Source organism: Pteronotus mesoamericanus, unplaced genomic scaffold, assembly GCF_021234165.1.
Source record: "Pteronotus mesoamericanus isolate MK-2021 breed Mesoamerican mustached bat unplaced genomic scaffold, CSHL_Meso_final scaffold_21, whole genome shotgun sequence".
NCBI classification, from domain to species: Eukaryota; Metazoa; Chordata; class Mammalia; order Chiroptera; family Mormoopidae; genus Pteronotus; species Pteronotus mesoamericanus.
In genome coordinates this window covers 20,531,488-20,552,675 of record NW_026555310.1, presented here as the reverse complement: position 1 = coordinate 20,552,675, position 21,188 = coordinate 20,531,488, and the positions used below count along the sequence as shown (strand labels likewise).

The 21,188-nt window shown below is 32.9% G+C and overlaps 1 protein-coding gene across 2 annotated transcripts in view; it reads right to left on the bottom strand.

Moving 5' to 3' along the window:
- The window catches only part of SOX5 (SRY-box transcription factor 5), a 370,984-nt gene that overhangs the window by 308,430 nt on the left and 41,366 nt on the right, over positions 1-21,188 (bottom strand). The window contains exon 3 of one of the 2 annotated variants that reach the window (XM_054591329.1): positions 10,829-11,060. In XM_054591329.1, the coding sequence (XP_054447304.1) occupies positions 10,829-11,060 (232 nt within the window). The remainder of the gene's footprint in view (positions 1-10,828; positions 11,061-21,188) is intronic. The other variant, XM_054591330.1, reaches the window with a different exon arrangement.

Here is a 21,188-nt window from a genome sequence, read left to right as displayed (position 1 = left end):
TGTGGTAGTGGTGGTGGCGGTGGCGGTGGTAGTCACACTTAATGAACAGCCTAAACAACATTAAACCAAAATTTGGCAATGAACACCATTTATAATAGTTGAATATGCCATAAATATTTAACTAAGAAACAGAATCTCAAGTTGAATGATCACCTTTACTAATAGTTAAAATATTATAAAAAATTTTTAATGACAATAGATTGACATTTTTAATAAATTTCTCATTTCGAAGTATTTTTCCTTAGCTTAAAATCTTCTTGTAGGTTATTTAAATTTATAAGAATTAAAAACATATGACATTTAACTCTCTAAGATCATGGGATGTTCATATTTCTTTAGACATTTGTTCACCAAAATAACACTTAGTAAGTCCTTGACATATTCCAGGCACCAGAGTGCTTTATATATATTGACTTTAAACATGATAAGCACTCTGCAGGTTAGATGCTATTGATTGTTCTAATTCTCATTTTACAGATGACAAAAAATAAGATATAGGAAATTAGAAAAAACTGTCAATTGCCATGCAGGTATCAAAGAAGAGAACTTGGAATATACTCAGTAATTCTTTTCACCAACAGCCATGTGCTAAACCACATTATGCCAACATTTGTATAGCCAGAGCACAAATCAATACTAATCTTTATGTGAAAGGTTTAGCAAATAATCCTTTGGAATATCATATATTGCCTAACATTCTGTGTAAAACTTCTAGTATACCTTCTGCAATAGTTAAATCTCTTAGTCCATCCAAGTTGTCTCTGAGTTAAGATAGAATAATCAAGCAACAATTCCCTGTAAGTCTTTCTAAAGGCTTTTAAAAAGTATTTATTCTGATAAACCCTAAAGATGATTTTAATGTTTGTTTGAGTGGAGAGGCACTGAGCACAGTTACTAAGTGCTCAGATTGTAAAGTCATGAATCCAAACTCTACCACTTACCTATTAGACAAATTACTTCAACCAAGACTGTTTTCCATCAGTACATCAGGGGTAATTACAATTGTTGACCTTACTGGGTTGACGTAAAAATTGGCTAATAAAGGTAGGGTGGCTGGTATTTAGAAAATATGAAGTATCACAGATTCATATTATTAGTAGTTATCAAATACCATATTCCAAAGAGTACTGATTGTTTGAAATCTCTCACATTTGAGCTGCAATAATCAGAGAGGCTGTAAGATACATTCACACAGGACGTTCAAAGTTGCTTCTTATGTACTGCTGGTGACCCTGGGGAAATCAGAGTCTCAGATAGAGAAGAAGCATATTCTCTTACTGTGTGTCCCTAGTGTGTAAAGCATTCCAACCACTGCCACGAAGCCTAAAGATGGATAGTGTCACAGCCCAGCCATCTCCCCTCTCCAGGATATGTTTATATAGGCCCAGGATGGCAGGAGAGGTGATTATGAGACTTAAGTATGTTATCAACTGTAATACTGCTAAGTGATTTTACTTTATGTTTTGTTACTCATTAATATAGGTTTTGACTTTTTAACATTGTATATATTTTATATTTGTAAATACATGCAAAGCTATTTAACAGTCCCTTTATAATTATATCCTTTTGCATATCCTACCTTTACTTTAAATATTTTATTAACCCTTAGAATATTATTTTCTCGTTTAGGGATATCGACCAACAAGATTAACTGTTTTATCTCAAGACAGGCTGGATTTTTAAGAGCTAAGAGGAGACACTGAAGTAAACACTGGTTCTCTATATAATGATAACATTGTTTGCTCTGCTGCCACAGAAGCCGCCTTGACTAAATAAGACACAAAACCCAGTCACTTGTGCTCATTTACTTTACGATGTCAGTATTGCAGAGCTGGCCAGGGCCTTACATCCTTACATTCACACCTCATCTGCTCACATAGATCGTTCCTAAAAATGGTCTACAGGAGATTTAAGAAAAAAATTTTTGCCTTTGCACAAAGGAAATATGTAAACAAAGGGACATATTACAATTTTTAACTTAGCTTTATATTCATTTCCTATTTCAAATACCAAAGAACCAGCCCCCTCCCCCGCCATATCTAGTAGAACAGAGAAAAATATAAAATTTACTTTCTGAGAAAAGAAATGGGGAAAAATGGCACAAGATGATCAAAACTGGTACCGTATTATAATACTGTTATCAATTTAATGTCAGCTTTAATGCCGGTACAAGTTATGGACATCTCAGACTTTGTAGAGGAAGTAAAGAATTTAAATACACATAAAGCTTTTAATTACACCTAATGTGATACCAATAGTGTTCTAAGCATTTTGAATTCATTTCTTAAAGAATCATTTCTCTTAGAAGTACTTGCCCCCAATTTTCTTACTACATTTTTCTATCGTATAGAATTCCTTGCTGTATGTTAACTAATTATGTGCCCCTACAAATTCAGGTATTTGTCTTTGTATTTTTAGAAGAGAAAGCTATATGAGCCTAATTGCCAAAATAAATGAGAATAATAAATTGCAATGATAATTTAATACATCTGTACATTTTGACTTCATTTTATAATCCAAATTAACTGTTAAATGGTTGTGGTTTTTAAAGAAGCTGCTATACAAAGATCTGTTTTCCCTTTTTAGGTACAGTGAAGAGTGGTATCAAACTGATACAGCCAAGAGGAAATATTGTGTAAAATATTTTCTGAAATATTTTGAGGTTCCATTGGCAACTGAGTTACAGAGCCTTGTAAACTTCATTCCAATTCCTAGAATTCCAGCACCAATACTGCAAAATTTGTATTTTCGGATTCTTTTATAAAAAATATGAGGACAAAAATCAACTAAGTTAAACAGACAATCAATAACTGACTGAAAATACTGACAGAGGCTGTCAAAAAATTAAAAATGGAAGCTAGTACAGGCACACAAAGGACATAGGAATCCTCTAAAGCACTAGATCGAAGAGATTTGGATTTGCTCTTAAGTGCAACTTAAAAAATAATTTGAGGACCAACATAGAATTCTAAGTGTTTTTTTCCCAAGTAAGGACATTAAAAATAAACTTATCAGTTACTATTAACATTGGCTCATAAGAGAAAAGTAAAAGAATGTAATCTGAATAAATTGAAGAAATATAGTTTTGTGAAGAACTCACTATACTGTGCCTGTTGACTAAAAAATCAATGAAAACTTCATCATAGAACCAATTGATCCATTAATCACATACAGTAAGTAAAACCTAGGCTCATTGCAGGAAGGTTTGGCAAAGCCCCAAGAGGTAATATATGCAAATAAGAAGGAAGTATATATCAGTGCACAATGGTGCTGATTCTCCAACCCTGTCTCCCTTCCTGATAATGGCTCCATTGAGATCCACAAGAGGACCCATTAAGAGTGTTTTCTGATAGAGGCAAATTAAAGGAGAGAGAAAAAAAGAGAAGCAAATGAGGAAAAGAATCAAAGGAAGAAACTAACGAAGAATTGAAAACACTACATCGAAGATACAGAATGAAGCTTGGCTCACAAACTTTTCACTATTTTTAACATCCAAGTACAAATGATCCTATTACCCAAGTCCCAGAATAACAAATGAAATGAAAATGACCACCTATCCAGTCAACAAAATCTGAAGAAACACTATTCAAGCTAAGTTTCCAGCATAGCTTCTTAGTGTTCGTGCTATTTCTGGTATCTTATCCAAGCAGATCTTCACTCTTTCCACTTCATTCAGGGTGGTCATCCAGATAAAGAAAGGAAGTATTTAAAATCCCCATAACTAGAATAATTGTTTTAATTTCTATTAATATGAAGTACATATTTTAATAATGGTCTCCACCTTTTATTTTAAAACTTTTACAGTGTACTTTGTCTTCAGTGTTGTTTTAACTTGTTCTTTTCTCTTTCATATTTATTCTGGGGAAAATATGGAAGAAACAAAACTAAATTATAAATTAAAGATCTTGCATTAATTAAAATTGGTCCAATGTGGAAATATGGTCCATCATTTTTTTTTGTGGAAACAATTCCAAAGAAATTTGTTTTTGTTTCCCACAAATGGGATACTTTTCAACTGTGAATCTCCTTAGCACTTGTTAGCCTGGATCAGGGTTCTAATATTTTATAAAACATTATACTGACTTCCGTGCTTATCTTATGTCCATATTTTATAAGACGTTAGAAGAGGGAAGAGGTCAGTTATTTTTTATTTCTGTATCTATGCAGATAGGTATTCATTGTATTGAGTTGAATCTTTGCACAACACCCCCTATTAAATAAGTCATTAAATTCCATAAGGCCAAATCTTCCTTTGCAAACACATGTTCCCCTATTACCACAGCATTAGAAGTTCTTTCTTATTCCCATGTCATTTCACAGCACTATGCAGGGGATGCTTACAGTAGACCCTCATTAGGTGTCCTCAACTATCTAAGAACTCCCATATGAAGCTATTTTTTATGTGAGAGTACATTCATTAACTTCTCAAGCTCAGTTAACTTTTAACTTAACAGTAAATATTGTGGCCATCATATGAATCAATGTTTTCTCAGTTTGTTACTAAACCCTCCCACAACCACACAGAATGGAATTGTATAGCAATAGGACAAACTGATCCTTTGTACAACTTATCCAATGGCTTTGTTGGACCCCTGCTACCCCTGGGGGTAATTTTCAGCAACAATAAATTATAAAGATTGAACCACTTACATTCAAACATAAGCCTGGGTTTATATCTAGATAATCAACTTCATGTGATATTTTCTGACATTTACAGAATAATGTCTGCAACAATGAATTTCATTGTATGATAAACATCAATTTACCATAAAACACAGATACTAACTTGTCACCACTTTCACCTTGTTTCAATGGAATTGGCCGTGTTCAGATAAGCAAGCCTATCTCTTACGGAAACAACAGTTTATAGATAAACTGTGTGAAATCCAGTATGTGTGCGTAGAATTATACTGCCTACTACCATAATTTTATACAGCCACACTGCACATATGGCTTGCGAGCTTACTTTATATGAATCTTTCTGAATCTATTCTCCATGCTATTAAACTGAGCACATTTCACATCGTTCAAAAGTAATTACACTTTTGTCTAGAGTATAGGAGAATGTTCTTCCTAAACAATGAAATTCTCATTATTAGAACTGGCACAATAACCACACTGGTGTTAACAACAGTAGGCATTATAGCAGCACAATAACTTATGCTAAGTTTAATGTACAAAGGTAACCAGAAATTTAAAAGCTTATAAAAACCACCATATAAAAATACGAATCTTTACCATACCATAATTAAGTTCTTATTCTGTGACTTATTTTTAAATAACACATGCATTTTTCTTATTTCCTTTTAAAGTTTTCGGAACAGTACTTCACACATAACATTATACCAGTCACACATCAAAAATACGTTACTGGCCTTGGTCAGGTAGCACAGTTGGTTAGAACATTGTCCTAATATACCAAGGTTGCAGGTTCAATTATAGGTCAGGGCACACATATAAGAATTAATCTATAAATGCTTAAATAAGTGGAATGACAAATTCCTCTTTCTCTTCCTTCCCCTCTTTCTCCAAAGCTAATAAATACAAAAAAATTCAAACATATTACTAATGACTGTTAGCTTATAAGCAAAATTTACATAAGGGGTATTTTAAGACACAACTATCATGGAGTGATTAAAATTATTTTAGGTAAATAAAGAATCCCAGGAGTTGACAGTAAGCCTGAGCAAGTAAAAGCCTTTCTCTATCATGTGCACTGAATGAATTATTTCAGTATTTAAGTTTCAATTTTGTATGTTGCAGGCTTGCAATTGTTATGCTTGATTCTCAGCTATATGTCCAACTTCTATAGATTATCAACTTAAGTAGACACCTTTTTCTTTTTTTGATGAACTTCATGAAGAAACTGATTTGCATTGAATATTGCTTTATGATGTGGCCCTGAAATGTTTAAACACATTAAGATATACGTTCTTCAGTAAACCTAATATAGACCTGAAGTTCTTTAACAATTCCAGGAAATGTTATCAATTTAGACAATAAATAAGATATTAAAACATTATAACATCATATTTCCAAGTCAAATGCATCTTTAAATGTTAAAAATTACACACATATATAGCATTTATTTCATATGTAATTCTGCTATCAGTAGAGTGGGCAGCTCAAATTACTTTTTAATACAATATTATATTGTTAAAATAAATACCTATATTTTAAAAATCAATGTTGGGACGCAGCCACTCTACACTTAATAAAAAGCCATTCAATCAACTCAAGAGCGTCTTAAGGATCAAAAGGAGAGTTTGGCTGAGACAAGAGTAGGATTTTTGTGGGGGGGGGTGGGAGCAACCGATAATTCAGTAACCACAGGTGGTCAAGACTTTCATTTCACATCGCATTTGACACGAGAACAACAATCTCACCAACAGAAGTGCATGACAGAAGATGAGCACCCGAATGGCCACCTGAGAGCCCCTGGGCCGTCTCTAATGCTCTACTTGATTTTCCTTCAGATTTACTCCCCCTGCTGCTCATAAATAATCATTTTCATTGACATGAGGGCATGTTTAGGACATTTCTTCACATCATGAAATAAATACATCTACATCATATGCACTATTAAAAATGAACCAGAAATTAATGAGTCCTGCTTGTCTCTGAAACTCTGAAGTGACAGCCTCCAAGCCCATGTTTAAAAAAAAAAAAGTGGAGCAAGATGGTCAGACTTTCAATAAAAATAAAACCGAGGACTGCTTTTCCATTCATGTCAGAATCAGACTTGTCAATCTTGCCTTTTACCTTTCTGAAGATAATGTAAGAATAAATTTTGCTGTTAATTGGCAAGATTATGATTGCTTCAGAGAAGGAGCTGACAGTCTTTTCCATACTTACAACTATCTGTGTCTCAATCTCATATTGGTTAAAAATCTGACAGTACTTTATACATATATGTGTATAATCTGCTTAATAGAGTTCATCTATAGTATAGTCTGAATAGGAGTAAAACCTTCCAAGAATAGAAGAGGCTGGCGCACTCATATCAGATACAACTGTTTGGGAGTGGCTCTTAGTAAGGACCTTAGTTTATTTCTCAAAAATATTAACGTTAAAAACACAAATTCAGAAAGGAAAAATTGCATCTTTAGCTGACCTAATTCCAAATGCTAGTGCTTGCATACTTTGAATATGAACAAAGGATCTGGACCCTAATTCCTCAAAACTTTTATATAACAACAATTATGAAGTATACAGAACTTATATCTCAGGAAATATTTTCCCACTTAAATTTTATATTGAAAGTATCTCTCTAGAATGGCAAGCCATCATTACAAAGATTATTCATCAGTTTTACTTTGTCTCTAAAATATGTGCAAAATACAAAATGTAGACCTCTCAATATCTTTTTTTTTTTTAATTTAAGAATGTAGTATGAATGTCACACATAAATTGGCAAGGAGATCTGGAAAGCTGGGTTTTTTTTCCCCCATCTAATTGAACTCTATGATATAAAGACATGAAACTCCTTGTTTTCAAAGATATTGAATAGAAAAAAAAAATAAAATGTATTTTTCTACTGAAATAAAAGGACATGTTATATGATTATGACAATGACTTAGTATCTAGAGAAAAATATACAGTATTTGTATAAAATAACAATTATATAAATATATTCAATCATGTTGATAAATGGGTAAAATATGTCTTAATAAGCTTAACTGTTGAATATATCATAGCTATTATAACATGCCTTCTGCTTTCTGAATATACTACATTAGCAGATTTTTATGAGTTCTAAAATTTCTAGAAAATCAGCATATTCACCATGAAAATTCTCTTAACAACTTTGCCCAAAATGTATATTTAATCATCCATATAAACTCTGCCATTTAATCAGTAATCATAAATTAATTATTATATGCTGGATATCAAAAATACAAATATATATGCCTATGTCTTCAAGGAGTGCATAGAAAAGTAGATGTGTAAACACATAAATTATAATATAGGCCATTGTTAAAGATATAAACAAGTGCCATAGATGAAAAAATGATCCAACAACCATTCTGCCTTGGGAGGTCAATTAAAACATCTAATAAGAAGTCACTGCTGAACCTAGTCTTCTTTGAGATATACAATTCACTGGGAAGGCAAAACATCGAAAGAGAGAGGTTTTCCAGGTAGAAAGAATAAAGCTGTGACATTTGAGCTTGCTCGGTATGTTTATGAATATGTTTCAAATGCCCAGCATGACTGGGGCATAGGTTCCAAGGCAGACGTGGCAGGAGAGGGCAATAAAGCCATAGTTTGATGCTAGTCTATATAGAATTTTATGCTAAGACAAAGAGTGTTACACTAAATCCTGTTAGATTCCACAGTGGGGTAAATAAGCTAACTCATTTCTCAGGGAAACAAGTCTAGTGGAAGTTGAAGGAAAGACTGGAAAGAAAAGCTGAAAACTTGAGATGACATAGTAGACTCTTCCAACTGCCTACTCGAGAGATGAAAAGCTGGTGGAATCAAGAAACATTTGAGGGAGAAACAAATTTAGAAACCAATTAGACATACAGTAAGGGAAAACTGTCAGTTGTGATGTCAGTAAAACTAAGTTAAATCATTTGTATTCACTGTTTTAACTTCGAGAACAGCAGATCTTAACCTATTTGGGTTACAGAGCTACTCGAAAATCTGATGAACACCATATTCCTACTCACACATGTGCATATACAGAATTCTCCATTCATTTTCAGATCCACACACCCTGGTTAAAAACTCCTCCTCCAGAGGAAGCTGTCTGAGGAAAGGACTTCTGTCTGATTCAAATCTATTTCCACAGTACCCAACAAAAAACTCAGAACAAAGCAGGCAGTTTATTGTTTTATTTAGTTAAGCCCAATACTCCATTACACACTGACTGGTTTCATTTTCACTAATATCATGCATCACAGAAGCCCCTCATGCAAGCTATAGTACGTAATTTAATATGCCTTTCTTATACCCATCCATGGGTGTACTTGAAATAATCTCACCTTTATCTTTGAGGTTTTATTCTAATGATAACTATTTATATCCGCTCCTTTAAATTTGCATTTATGTTTATAGTAGTATCTCAAGAAAACCAAACCAAGAAGCACTCTCAATAGGGTATTCCCCGAAGAAAAGCCAGGGTCAAAATATTGAGAGGAAAAAGGCATTAGCAGTGATGCAACGTCAAATGAAGAGTCCAACATCTCCTCCCTGGTGAACTGCACACGGCCATTTTCCCACTTTCTTTCCCAGCTTTTCCTCTGTGAGAGGAGGTCAAAAAGTCATGTCATTGCACACAACTAACATAAACTCACGGTAGAGGGAGAAGGGGGAAATTATAGACAGTATGATTTAACTTGCCAAATAAAATATGCCTGTGCTCTTGGGAAGAGTTTATAATGTGTATAGCCATGGACTCTAAAACTAGTCTGCCTAGCTAAAACCCTCCTCATTCTCCCGCTTCTTAACTGCAACCTAGAACAAGCTATTTAACCACTTTGTGCCTCAGTTCCCTCACCTGTAAACTGGGATTAATAATAACACCTCAATGAAATACTGTGATGATTAAAGGAGTTAATATTTGTAATATGCTTAAAATCTATATAAGTGCTATATAAGTTTAGCTAAAACATTATTCTTTGTGGAAAAATCTTGCACACAGTTAAATACCCAGAAAAATTTTTTTTATCTAAAAGGCTTAAAATGTTGAATGAGAGTATTTAAATCTAATGTGATCATCAAAGATTAGTGTTTATTTCATAGCTATTAGAGGACATCTGATTCTTTTCGTGGATTTAATTCTACATATATGTATGCAATAACATAAACAAGTGGGCATATCTCAGTACTATGCACATTTATGATGCATAATAATATCCTAGAGAAAGCAAAAAAAATTATTTAACAGAATTAGAGCTGCCTTTAAAGATCCGAGAATGTGCAAAAAAACATTTTTGTTGGTGTAATCTGGCTCAGATTAACAGCAGCGGCATTCCTGAAGGTGGGTGGGGGGGTCACAAAAATGTGACATCCGCCCAAGCAGCCATGTGGGAAAGGCAAGGGTGGCTTTGCTGGCAGCTAAGTGCCCCGCCACCTTGCCAACAAGGAGATTCCATGTATTTTAGTTCCTCAGATGGGCCTAAAAGCCTTATTTGTGTGTCTGCTGTCTAAGCTTCAGCCAAAGATGCTACACTACCTTCTTTTTTCTCATCCGTGAAACCACAGTTTCCCAGCGATCCAGACCCCAGGATGAGAGGCCAGACACATTATTCTGAGTTTCAAATTCTGGAATAGGATGCACCAGAGAGTTAGTGAGTTATCAAAACAACAGTATGAATGGGACTGAGTTAGAAATTAGTGTGGTCACATTAGAAACTATAGTCTCTATGAAACATATATTTCTATAATATTTCCAGTACTTTAAGGAATACTGGAATCCAATCTGAGCAAAGCAAAAAAATGGAAAAAAAAAACCATGATTTATTTTGGTGCAAATCTCAAGCTATGTTGTAACTCTATCTGGAACAGGCTTTTATTAGAAATAGTATGACATCTAAATTTTTAAAATATGTTACTCTAAAATTATTATATTTATATGTTTTTCCCCTCAAATTATAAGTATCTCAAAAGCATAATTCTTGAAAAACAAAAGATAGCATATCTTTTACTTCCTGCTGGAATCAATTTACTTATAAAGAATTCTAAGATGGTAGGAGTGAATCTTGTGCATGGCTATTAAGTAGATGATAATTATAAAGCAAAGGGCTGAAGCCAAACTATTATTAGAAGACGAGACTGGTCAAAAAGTGAGTGTAGGCACAATAGTCCATGAGAAACCTACCATTGTATTGTGCTGAGAAGTGGGAGTCCTATGGCCACAAGTCTCTTGCGTCAGCAGAGAAACTGGCTGAAATTCCTCAGAGTGAGGCTTGTTGGGAAAACTCACATGCAAGGGAAGGTGAAAGGCTGGGAGCCCGTCACTCTCCTCTTCTTCCACTTTCTGTCTGCTTGTCACCATGGCTACCTCTCCATCTGCTTCCCCATACGGAGAGGCTGGTCGCTTGGAAGACATCCTGGAAGGAACAAAAGAGGAGAAAATAATGAAACCTCCACATAAATCCTTAATGCTGTCATTGTGTGGTTAGGGGCCATTGTAACAGAAATGCCTTTCTGGGCTGGCAGAGAGCAGGAAACCATCCAAATACCACTGCAAAGCACACACAGTCAGAAACAATGGCCAAGCAGGTAGCAACAGAACAGTGCTTGTTTGTTGGGAGAATAATACACTAATATAGCACTCTCTTGTATTCTGGCTCCTTAAACAAGAGAATTCACCTAAGAATACTGCATAATGAAAGACCATTCCGTTTTAAAGAAAAGAAAAATACCATCTAGTTTTACACTTTGATAGACCTTATTGAAAACAGAACATCTATGAATAGCAAATATGGTTGGGAGTTAAAGGAAAGGAAATAACTAAAATTTATTTCATCAAAAATAGACAAAATAAATAAATCATTGCCATTATAAAAATTTGCACTTCATTAAAAATAAGATTATTGTGAAATACAGATATTGGATATATATAAACCTCAGAACACATGAAAAAAGTTTTTAAAACTTAAGAATTGAATAAATTTTATAATTGCTGTAAATCTTAAAACATTTGAGAATTTTTCTTCCCTCAAATTCTAAATTGCCCAATGTAGACATTTAGTTCTAATATCAAATTCATAGAATAGTATAAGAGGTGAGGATATAAAAACATTTCAGTATTATTTTCACATTTCTATGACAGACTTAGATATGACTTATCAGACATATTTACTCCTCAGGCATCTAAATAAAAGAAAAAAAAACAAATAAGGGTGTTTTGTTTGGCTAAGCTAATATGTACATGACAATGCACCTGGCTGGATAACTGAATAAAATTAAACATTTTCTGTAATTATACCTGACTGAGAATATAATCACAAGTAAAAATATGTGGCAATATTTTTAAATACAGTCCCCTTTTCTTTCATTAAAAGTTTTACATAGATGTATATAAAGTTAAATTTTTTTAATAAAAAATAAACTCTTCTACTCACAACTTGATTTCACCTTGAAAAAATATATGCTTTGTTCAACAAACAAAGAGTGCTAACAGAATCATCCATTCTTATTTAGAAGAGTGGGATAGGATGCAGGGTATTAACTAAGTGCAATACTACTTCATATATGTCACTGGTTTTTACATTTAAAATATACAAAGAAGATGGCTCTAATCTTTCTTGAATAATACCATTCTTAGTATTAGAAGTTTCAAAAGAAAAGTATTGGAGTACTGAAGACATTCTATTTAGGAATAATAAGACTAGAAAAAATAAGAGCTTTGGAAGGAGACAAACATAGATTAAAAAACTGATTTCAGTACTTACAGTGAGACTTTGTCTCAATTTGCTCATTTTTAAAGTGAGATATAATATCTATTTATAAGGCTTTTTAAGAATGAACCATGTATGATACTAAAAATGACTTGTAGAGCATTTAGCACAGAGTAGATATTCAATAAACAATAGCTGTTGTTTACTTTGATATAAATGTTAAAACCACAATATGACCCACATCCTCCTCCAAAAATGAAACCACAAATCTCCAAAATTAGGAAAACAGGTTGGCTTTAAAGACAAACTATATAATCAGGCATTAAATACAAAGGCTCCTAATAGAGAAATGGTCTACGGCCAGTCAGACTTGACAATGAACTGATCAAATGTATGAGCAAATGTTAAAGACGATATTCATGGTAGGGATCTTGAATAGCTGAAAAACAGACAAAGTAAAAGGAAATGTCGGTGGCTACCATGTAAGCACTATCGAAAGAAGTAGACGGAGCCAATACATTTCAGGTATCCTTCACTATTTCTGATCTCATGACCAAGATTTATTTCAAGTACACTCAAGTATGCAGAAAAGAAATAAGGGGCTGGAGTTACCAGAATTAGAATAATCTTAGTCTCACTGGCAACACCAAATGGATATATTAAATTATAAATACTAACTCTGAACACTAGGGTTATTTAACTTCTACTGTTCTGCTTCCATGCTCTCCAAGCAAACTTCAGATTCCCATTAAAAAAAAAAAAGGCTAACAGATAGATTTAAAATATGTTAAGGTCTTTGTGATTTATAGGAATAAATCAATAAATGAACTTCTAATAATTTCTTGGTTTCAGATGCAGCATGACTTCAAGGAGATAACGCATTTTGTGTGGCCATTACCATTCTTGCTGGAATCACTAAGCTCGTATTTTGGTGTATGCCTCAGTCTTATGTATAGTCTCCTACTGTCAGAAATCTCCAGGCTATTGGCAAGAGTCAGTTTCCAGGTGATCAAAGCAGAAAGCTGGGTCATCTGGCCTTTTCTACAGTAATACACAATTCTATGACTTTCAGAAAGCATGGCCTTTTTGGTGACTTCCACATTATAAATATAATTATCAATTATTTATAATAAATATGATTATCATTCATAATTATGAAAAGTGAAAGTCCAAAAGTAGACATTAGGCAGATAGATGTCACTACTCTTCTCAAAACTTGTAGTCATTTCAATACTTAAATTATCTTATATGCAATTGGATAAACATTCTATATAAATATTTATATCTATATAAATACATATCAACTTTTCTGTAAGTAAATATTTCTATGAAGCAAAAATTACAAAGTCTAAAACACTGAACATGAAGAAATTATGGTGCTAGATGGCAACTGATCCTAACATACAACATATTTCATGTTTATTTTAATTCCCTTTTCAGAGACATATAATTTCTTAATATGTTGAACTTAATGGTATTTTTATACAATTCAGGTAAGAGATTTCTTAAAGATTTTTTTAAATTAATACAATAAAATGACCATATTTATAGTTCAATAATAGGCTACTAATTTTTAAAATATGCTTAACAAATTATGTACAGAGATATCAATCTACACTTCATCTAAAAATATTGGCAACAAAATCACCAATGACTTTAGACTCTTAGATTTTTGTTCATCTCCTAAAGGGTTTCATTTTGGACGGAGAAAAGCCTCATTCATTTCTAAAAATCATTAAGAAAGCCCTGCAAATTTCCATATATTTTCTATCCGGGATATATAAGGTTCCAATTCCTGCAGCTTAAGCTATAAGGATGTGATGCAGTGAAAGGATACCTGGAAACAGTTTAAGGATCTAGGTTGGGGTATGCTCTTATGTATTAAATCAGAGATGATTATTGTTATTCCTGTGGTAGGTGCCAGACTTACCAATGAACAAACCTCAGACTTCAAAGAAACTGACATGAGGCAGATAAATATAATCCAGTGTAAAACTAACTGGTGGAGCTAAAATGACAATAGTAATCTTTAACTAAATTTTGTGTGTGGACATGAAAATCTTCTTGAAAGAATTGATGTTTAATTGCCGGGGCAAAAGGGAATATCAAATCATTAACAATTTACTGACCACTTCCTATGAGTACGATGTTTATCTAATGAGAATTAAAACATGTAATTCAGGCTCTCTACTTTAAAAAGTTTATGAACCTGTTGACAAGATTTTAAATAAAGGGAGAAAAATAATGAAAGACAGCTCTAGTTAAGGGTAAAACACCATTACAGTCAAGAGTCTGAGGGCTTCCTGAGGGCCCAAGCGTCCGGGGATGCTTCGGGGAATGGATGACCAGTTTGGTTTTTTGAGGAGAGGACAAATTGAGATAAATGAGGAGGGATTTCATGTAGGAAGTAACAAAAAAAGCAAAATTGCAGAGAGAATTTTAGAAAGCACAGTATAAATTTGTTTCAAGTTTACTTTAAAAGGGGGGAAACTGAAAAATATAGATAAAATCCCATCTTTAGCTTACAACACTCCTACAGTTGCTAAGTTACATAAATGGAATATATTAGAAATGGCCTCCCTTGTAAGGGGTAACTTGCTTTTACAAGGAGTTGCTTTTCATTTACTTGTCCCTGTAGCAATCTGCACAATCAGGCTACTCTAGTCCATGTGTGAAAGTAATTTTAAAAATACTGGAGACCTCTGCTATTGGCTAAAAGCTCTCAATGTGCCCAATAATCACTCTGTAACCAGGATGTGCTCAATTGTATTTAGACTTGGGTAGCGAACTAAGGAGTAGGGTACAGGGTATGAGACTGCAACAGAAAACTAAACCAGTGGTTTTCAACCTTGGCTGTATATTAGAATTATATGGAGAGCTTTAAAAAATACAGCTGCTTGGGTCATACTCCCTGGCATTGTGTTATTATTGGCCTTTGAGTGCATGCAGGGTTATCAGACTTTTTTTAAAACTTCCATGTCATTCTAATTCAGAGCAAAGTTTGCAAATCATTTATCTTAGTCAGAATAATGCCCCTCACCCAAGATACCCAAATCCTAATCCCTGAAGCCTGTGAATATGTATGTAATATGTTACCTTACAAGGCAAAAAGAGGCTTTACAGATGTGATCAATTTAAGGATTTTGAGATTAGGAGATTATTCTGGATATTGCGGGTGGGCCCGAAGTATTCCTAAAGGTCTTTACAAGAGGACAAAGCAGGAGGATCATAGTCAGAGAGAGACATTGAAAGATACTGAGAGGCTGGCTTTGAAAATTAGATGATGGGGCCATGAACCAAAGGCTGTAGGTGGTCTCCAGAAGCTAGAAAAGGCACTGAAACAGGTTTTTTTCCCAGAGCCTTTAGAAGGAATGAGCCCTGCCAACACTGTGATTGTAAGACTTTTGAGCCCCTGAACTATTTGTGTTGTTAAAATCATTAAATATGTGATAACTTGTTACAACAGCAATAGGAAACTAATATACCACTCACTTAAACATATCTCTTTCAAAGTTGATTTTTTTTTCCAGTCTGAAATGCTCCTACTTCAGATATACACTTGCCTGTTCCTCACTTTATTTAGCTTTCTGCGCCAGCATCATTTCCCAGTAAGGCCTCCCATGCTTATCCCCCCTCAACCAGCACCTCCTCCTTCTATTGCTCTTTACTCTCTGTTTTTTGCAGAGCACTTATCACCTGACAAATTTGATATTTATTTCTTAGTTAATTTATCTGTCTCTTCCACTACAAGATACAAGAGGATAGACTTCATTTTTGTTCACCACTACTTGCCTAGTACTTAGAATTATTTCTGAAAAGAGTAATGTTTAAATAAATAGATGCTATATGAAAGCTACTAAATAAAACTAGCAACTCTCTTACTTTTCTCTATGAAAGGTTGTAAAATCTAGTCTTCCAGGACAAGTATAGGTAATGTCTTTATATTGTCAGAAAGAAAAGGAAATCTAGTTTGCTGACTCAGTATCTTTTTTAAAAACAGTTTCCATGTAAATGAATTGGTAAACTCTATTTGATTATGTTTTTAAAGTATTTTTTAAAATCTTACAGTCCTTTCTAAAGTGGGTAAGTAAAAGACTGTAAAAGTGAAGTAATTATAAAAATGCTTCATAATTAATTAATCATTAATATACCTTTTCATTGAGGAGTCATCCTCTCCTTTAAACTTTGTCTTCTTAGGATATGTTCTTTGCTGTAATTATTTTGGAAAATGACAGGCACAAAGCCTAATTTGTGTATGGAACAAACATAAAATGGAAGACTCAGAATAACAATTGCTTTTCTTTTATACAAGTTTATCTTTAAAGTTTCTTTCTCTAAATATTTTAAACTTTAACTGGTTAATTTGGAGATAAAGTACTAGGAAGCAGTGCCTTCTACTGGTTATTCTTTTGGCATGTTAGTATTTCTTTTAAGGTTTGCTGTTTTGTATAAAAGATTGGGGGAAAGAACGCTATAAAGAACAAACTCAAACTCTCGCTGTTTTACAAAGTGATGCTTTCCCACACAGTCGAAGTGACTTCACCCCACCTCAAGCTACACCACTTCTTCTTATTGCGCATGTGAAAAACTGAACATCAGTGTAACCTGTGACATTTATTCAGTAGTTTAATTTTTTTCCTTCTCTACTTATGAGCATATACAGTATCTAAAGTTAAACACAAGCACTTGGAAAGCAAGAATGTCATTTTTTAATTTCTTAAATTTACCATGACACTTAGAATGTCTTGTATTTAATAAGATTTTGGTAAATACAGGTCTATTTTTGACCATTTCACCTGGTCTTTCTAAGATTAGTGCTAAGGTTATAACTGGCTACATGATAAAAGTCTTTCCCATTGCTCTGTATTTTTTCCCTAAATAGTCTAATTTTCTGTGCTGAATGAGATACAATTAATTATATGGCAGTGCAATTCCTAGCACATGGTTGGCACTCACTGTAGTTTTCTATAAATAAATGAACGAATTGAATGAGTGTTTACTTTGTGCTAGGCAAATTACCTTTGTGTTATGGGGAAACAGGCAATTTAGATATGAAGACCCTTCTGCTTTACCCTTAAAGCAGTACAGTTTAGAAGAAAACCGAAAGAAATATATCCACTCATCCATTCATTCATTAATGGGAAAAAAATAATGAAAGAAAATTTACTGAAAGACTACTGCGCCTTTAGATAGCAACATAATTATGAAATCAATGAAGAGTATTTTAAGGTAAATTACTTTTTATAAATATGAGTACAAGAATAGAGAGATACCATCTTGCTAAAAATATCAGAGAATACTACAAATTACCAGAATTCAACAGGGTAATAAAAGATGGAGTAGATGTCAATAGATAGAGAAAAGGAGAAGATTACAGATAGGAGAAATGAAAGCAGCAAATTTTTTAAAATACAGAATGCTATGGGATAATAGTTTGGTTAAAGCAGTAGATTCTAGGATGTGTACACGTAACTAAGAATGAAAGGTACGGAGCATATGATCATGATTTTGGTTAAATCCTATCAAGTTTGAATGTCTAAGCAAAAATCAGAAATTTATACTAAAGGCAGCAGGGAACTAGTGATGGTTTGTGGGCCATATAATACCATAATCAAACTAATATTTTAGGAATAAAATTTCTTAGAAATTAGTACATGATAGAAGGTTTAGGGTGAGAAGCATAGATGGAGAACAATGTGAGATATTTCAAAAATAAAGAGATTACCTAAATGTATAAATTAGGGAATACTGCGATTTAAATAAATATATTAATTAGAAAGAAAGACCAATCTTAGGGAAATATGAAATTCAGTTTAGAAATAAATCTTTATTGAATGCAGGATTTAAAAAAAAGAAATAGCACATCATCAGAAAATGCAGGATTTCTGTGGAAGTAACTAAGACCATGTAGTTTTTTACACACAAGTAGAGTTAACCTATAGCTGTAATTATTTCTCATTGACTTATTCCATAAAGCTCTGAGTCAGTGTTTTTATTATTCTTCTTTTATAAAAGAGAAAACAGAGTCATAAAATGGTTAAATATCTTTCATTACAATACTCAGTCTTAGTGCTATCATAGATAGCAGTTAAGAGCAGAAATTGCCTCTCCCAAGGAAAAATCAGTAGAAAATAGAGCAGAGGGGGAGAATAATCTGAATCCTACAGGCCATCCTAGTTTGGGAGACCAGTGTATGAAGAGGATTGAGCAAACAAGGGAGATAAAGAGAAGCCAAAGTGATAAGCAGAGCAGCTTAATTATTCTCTAAACAACTCTAGAAAACTAAACATTCTGAATATGAACTTTTAAAATGGATCATGGCATTTATTTAACCTCTAACTTCCATTATTTGTTCTCCTAAATACCTGTTGATAATAACCACCTTCTTATGTTAAATTTTAAGCATAAAGGAAAACTTTTAAAATGAATTTGGAAAATTACAAAATAAAAAAAAAGTGGCAATCTTTCATACCCAAAGATTATACTATTTTCCTAGAAGTTATGTGCCTCAAGTTTTCCTGGCAGTGGGACCATTTGTTGAGGACATTTACCTTTACTTGCCTGGTTCTTTATGTAATTAACGTTTAATGAGAAGGCTAATCAAGATTAGGAATGAAAGGCTACTGTTTATCAAAGATATTTTCACAATAGAATGTTACCTGTCCAATATGGAATATCAACAGAGATATTCAGCATAAATGAACAGGATTTATCTGATTCAAATGAATGAAACAACCAACACCTCTATGTGATTTGTTAACATAGAATTACACAAACTTGGCGCATCATTATACTAAGAAAAACCCAGCTTCATTAACTTTGATTATGAATTTCAATTATTACTCATATCTTATAGTTGGTTCTTTTTCTTTATAACATCTTTTGACTATCTTCATTTTCCTACAAGTTTAGAGTCAGCTTTGTGTTTAACCTGTGAATATTCCATGCATACTTTATAAACAACTCTGTCATATATAATGTTCAGAAGCTTTTTAAATAGAAAATTGATTTGTGGTCTTAACATTTTTCTTCTCTTTTCTCTAAATCCTCTTTGCCATCAATTTCTGATATAGAATATGCCAATCTCTATGCTTCTCTCCCCATTGCTTCCCACATACAATGACTTCATCCATTATATTGTTATTTAGAGGCATGAAGAAGTTCATCAGATACTGGCATATACTATAAATGGAAGTAGAAACACAGATTTCATATAAATATAAAAACAGATAACACAGAATAATAAATGAGACTACACTCCCTTTTAATACTATACTTTTCACTTCTGTCTACTAGTATTTATAAACAAAACTTACCATAATACTGAAGTCTAAGAGTAGAAGTAATTTTTGAGCTATAGCTACTTAGGAAGAAATTTATTATTTTGTTTTCAAAGACAACTTGAATTTAGATAAAAAATTGAATAAATATTATAAAAGTTTAAACAGTATTTAAAATTATGTTAATTAAAAACATAGTCCCTAAGAATTTTGCCAAGGCTTTTCCCTTTGTTTACCTCATCATATTTTTAGATTTTGAGATGGTCTCTGCATTGAAGTCACGTAGTTTATTACTTTTCCTTTTTTTCTGATAAGAAGAGCATCACTTTTAACTTGTACACCACCTTTTTGCCTTTCTATTTGCTGGCATCCCTGCTCTTATCAAATAGCTTTCCTCAGACTTGTCTGAACCACCAAAGAGTCAGAAAATAGAAAGAATTAAGAAGAGGAAAAAATAAAGAGGTAAAGGGTTCTCCAAAGAATGTGTAGAAAATGAAAAGAAATCAGAAGTTAAAGAGTGATAAGGAATGAGTCAAAAAGAGAACTTAATTCTTGTCAGTACCTGAAAGAAATAAGTGCTTCTTTACTACTTGGACACAGTATATTTCAGAAGTGCTTGAATTACATTAACTGAAGTATGCAATAAAATTAACTTTATAGTGTCCATTTCTTTTTGTTTTCTAATCAAGGGAGACAAATACCAAAGATAAGCATTACAAATAGTTTATGATAGCAAAATTCCATTCTATAATGATTCAGAATTCAAAATGTTATTTCTTTCCTACTTTCTTCTCTTACTGTTTTACTAATAATTATAAATTATTATAATTTATTCCAATGTTAAAACATGTGTTACTGGAATGAAGACCCATGAAACTTCTGTAAATAACAAAATTGTTTTATATGAGTAACATCATAGCTGGGCTCTAGAGTCCAAACTTACCTAAATCAATGTATCTGCCACCTAAAAATTCTGATGTTTATGTTATATTGTATTATTTTAAAATTAATCCACACTCACTAAAGGCCTAAGACAATAATATACATGACATATATACGAGTACAAAGATTATTAAATTTAATTAAACTCTACTGTAATCATCCCATAGTATTCTACTTAGAAAAGATAGAATTAATTATGAGTCTGACAAGCTGTAAGAAACTAGTTTGCGGAACTTTCATAACCAGTGAACACAAAGTCACTTTTATAAAGAGAAGAGTTATTGTTTTTAGAGAATTCTAGATTTTTCTGAAAAAAGTTATCAAAAATTTTCTCATGATTTGCAATGCAAAGCAATGGCAATAAGCATCTCTACTTAAAAAATAACCTAATTTTGTTTGACTCATTTAATAATTGCTATAATTTTATTTCCTTATCTGAAAACACTTATATGTGAATTATTAAACATTTGATTTTACAATGTTTTATATCACCAAATATACTACATTTCAATCAAATCTATTTATAGAAAACAATATAAATAATTACGACCTTAAAATGTTGAAGAGAAATTTCTTTTAAGTCGTAAATAAATGACAAAGTGAATAAGTTTAG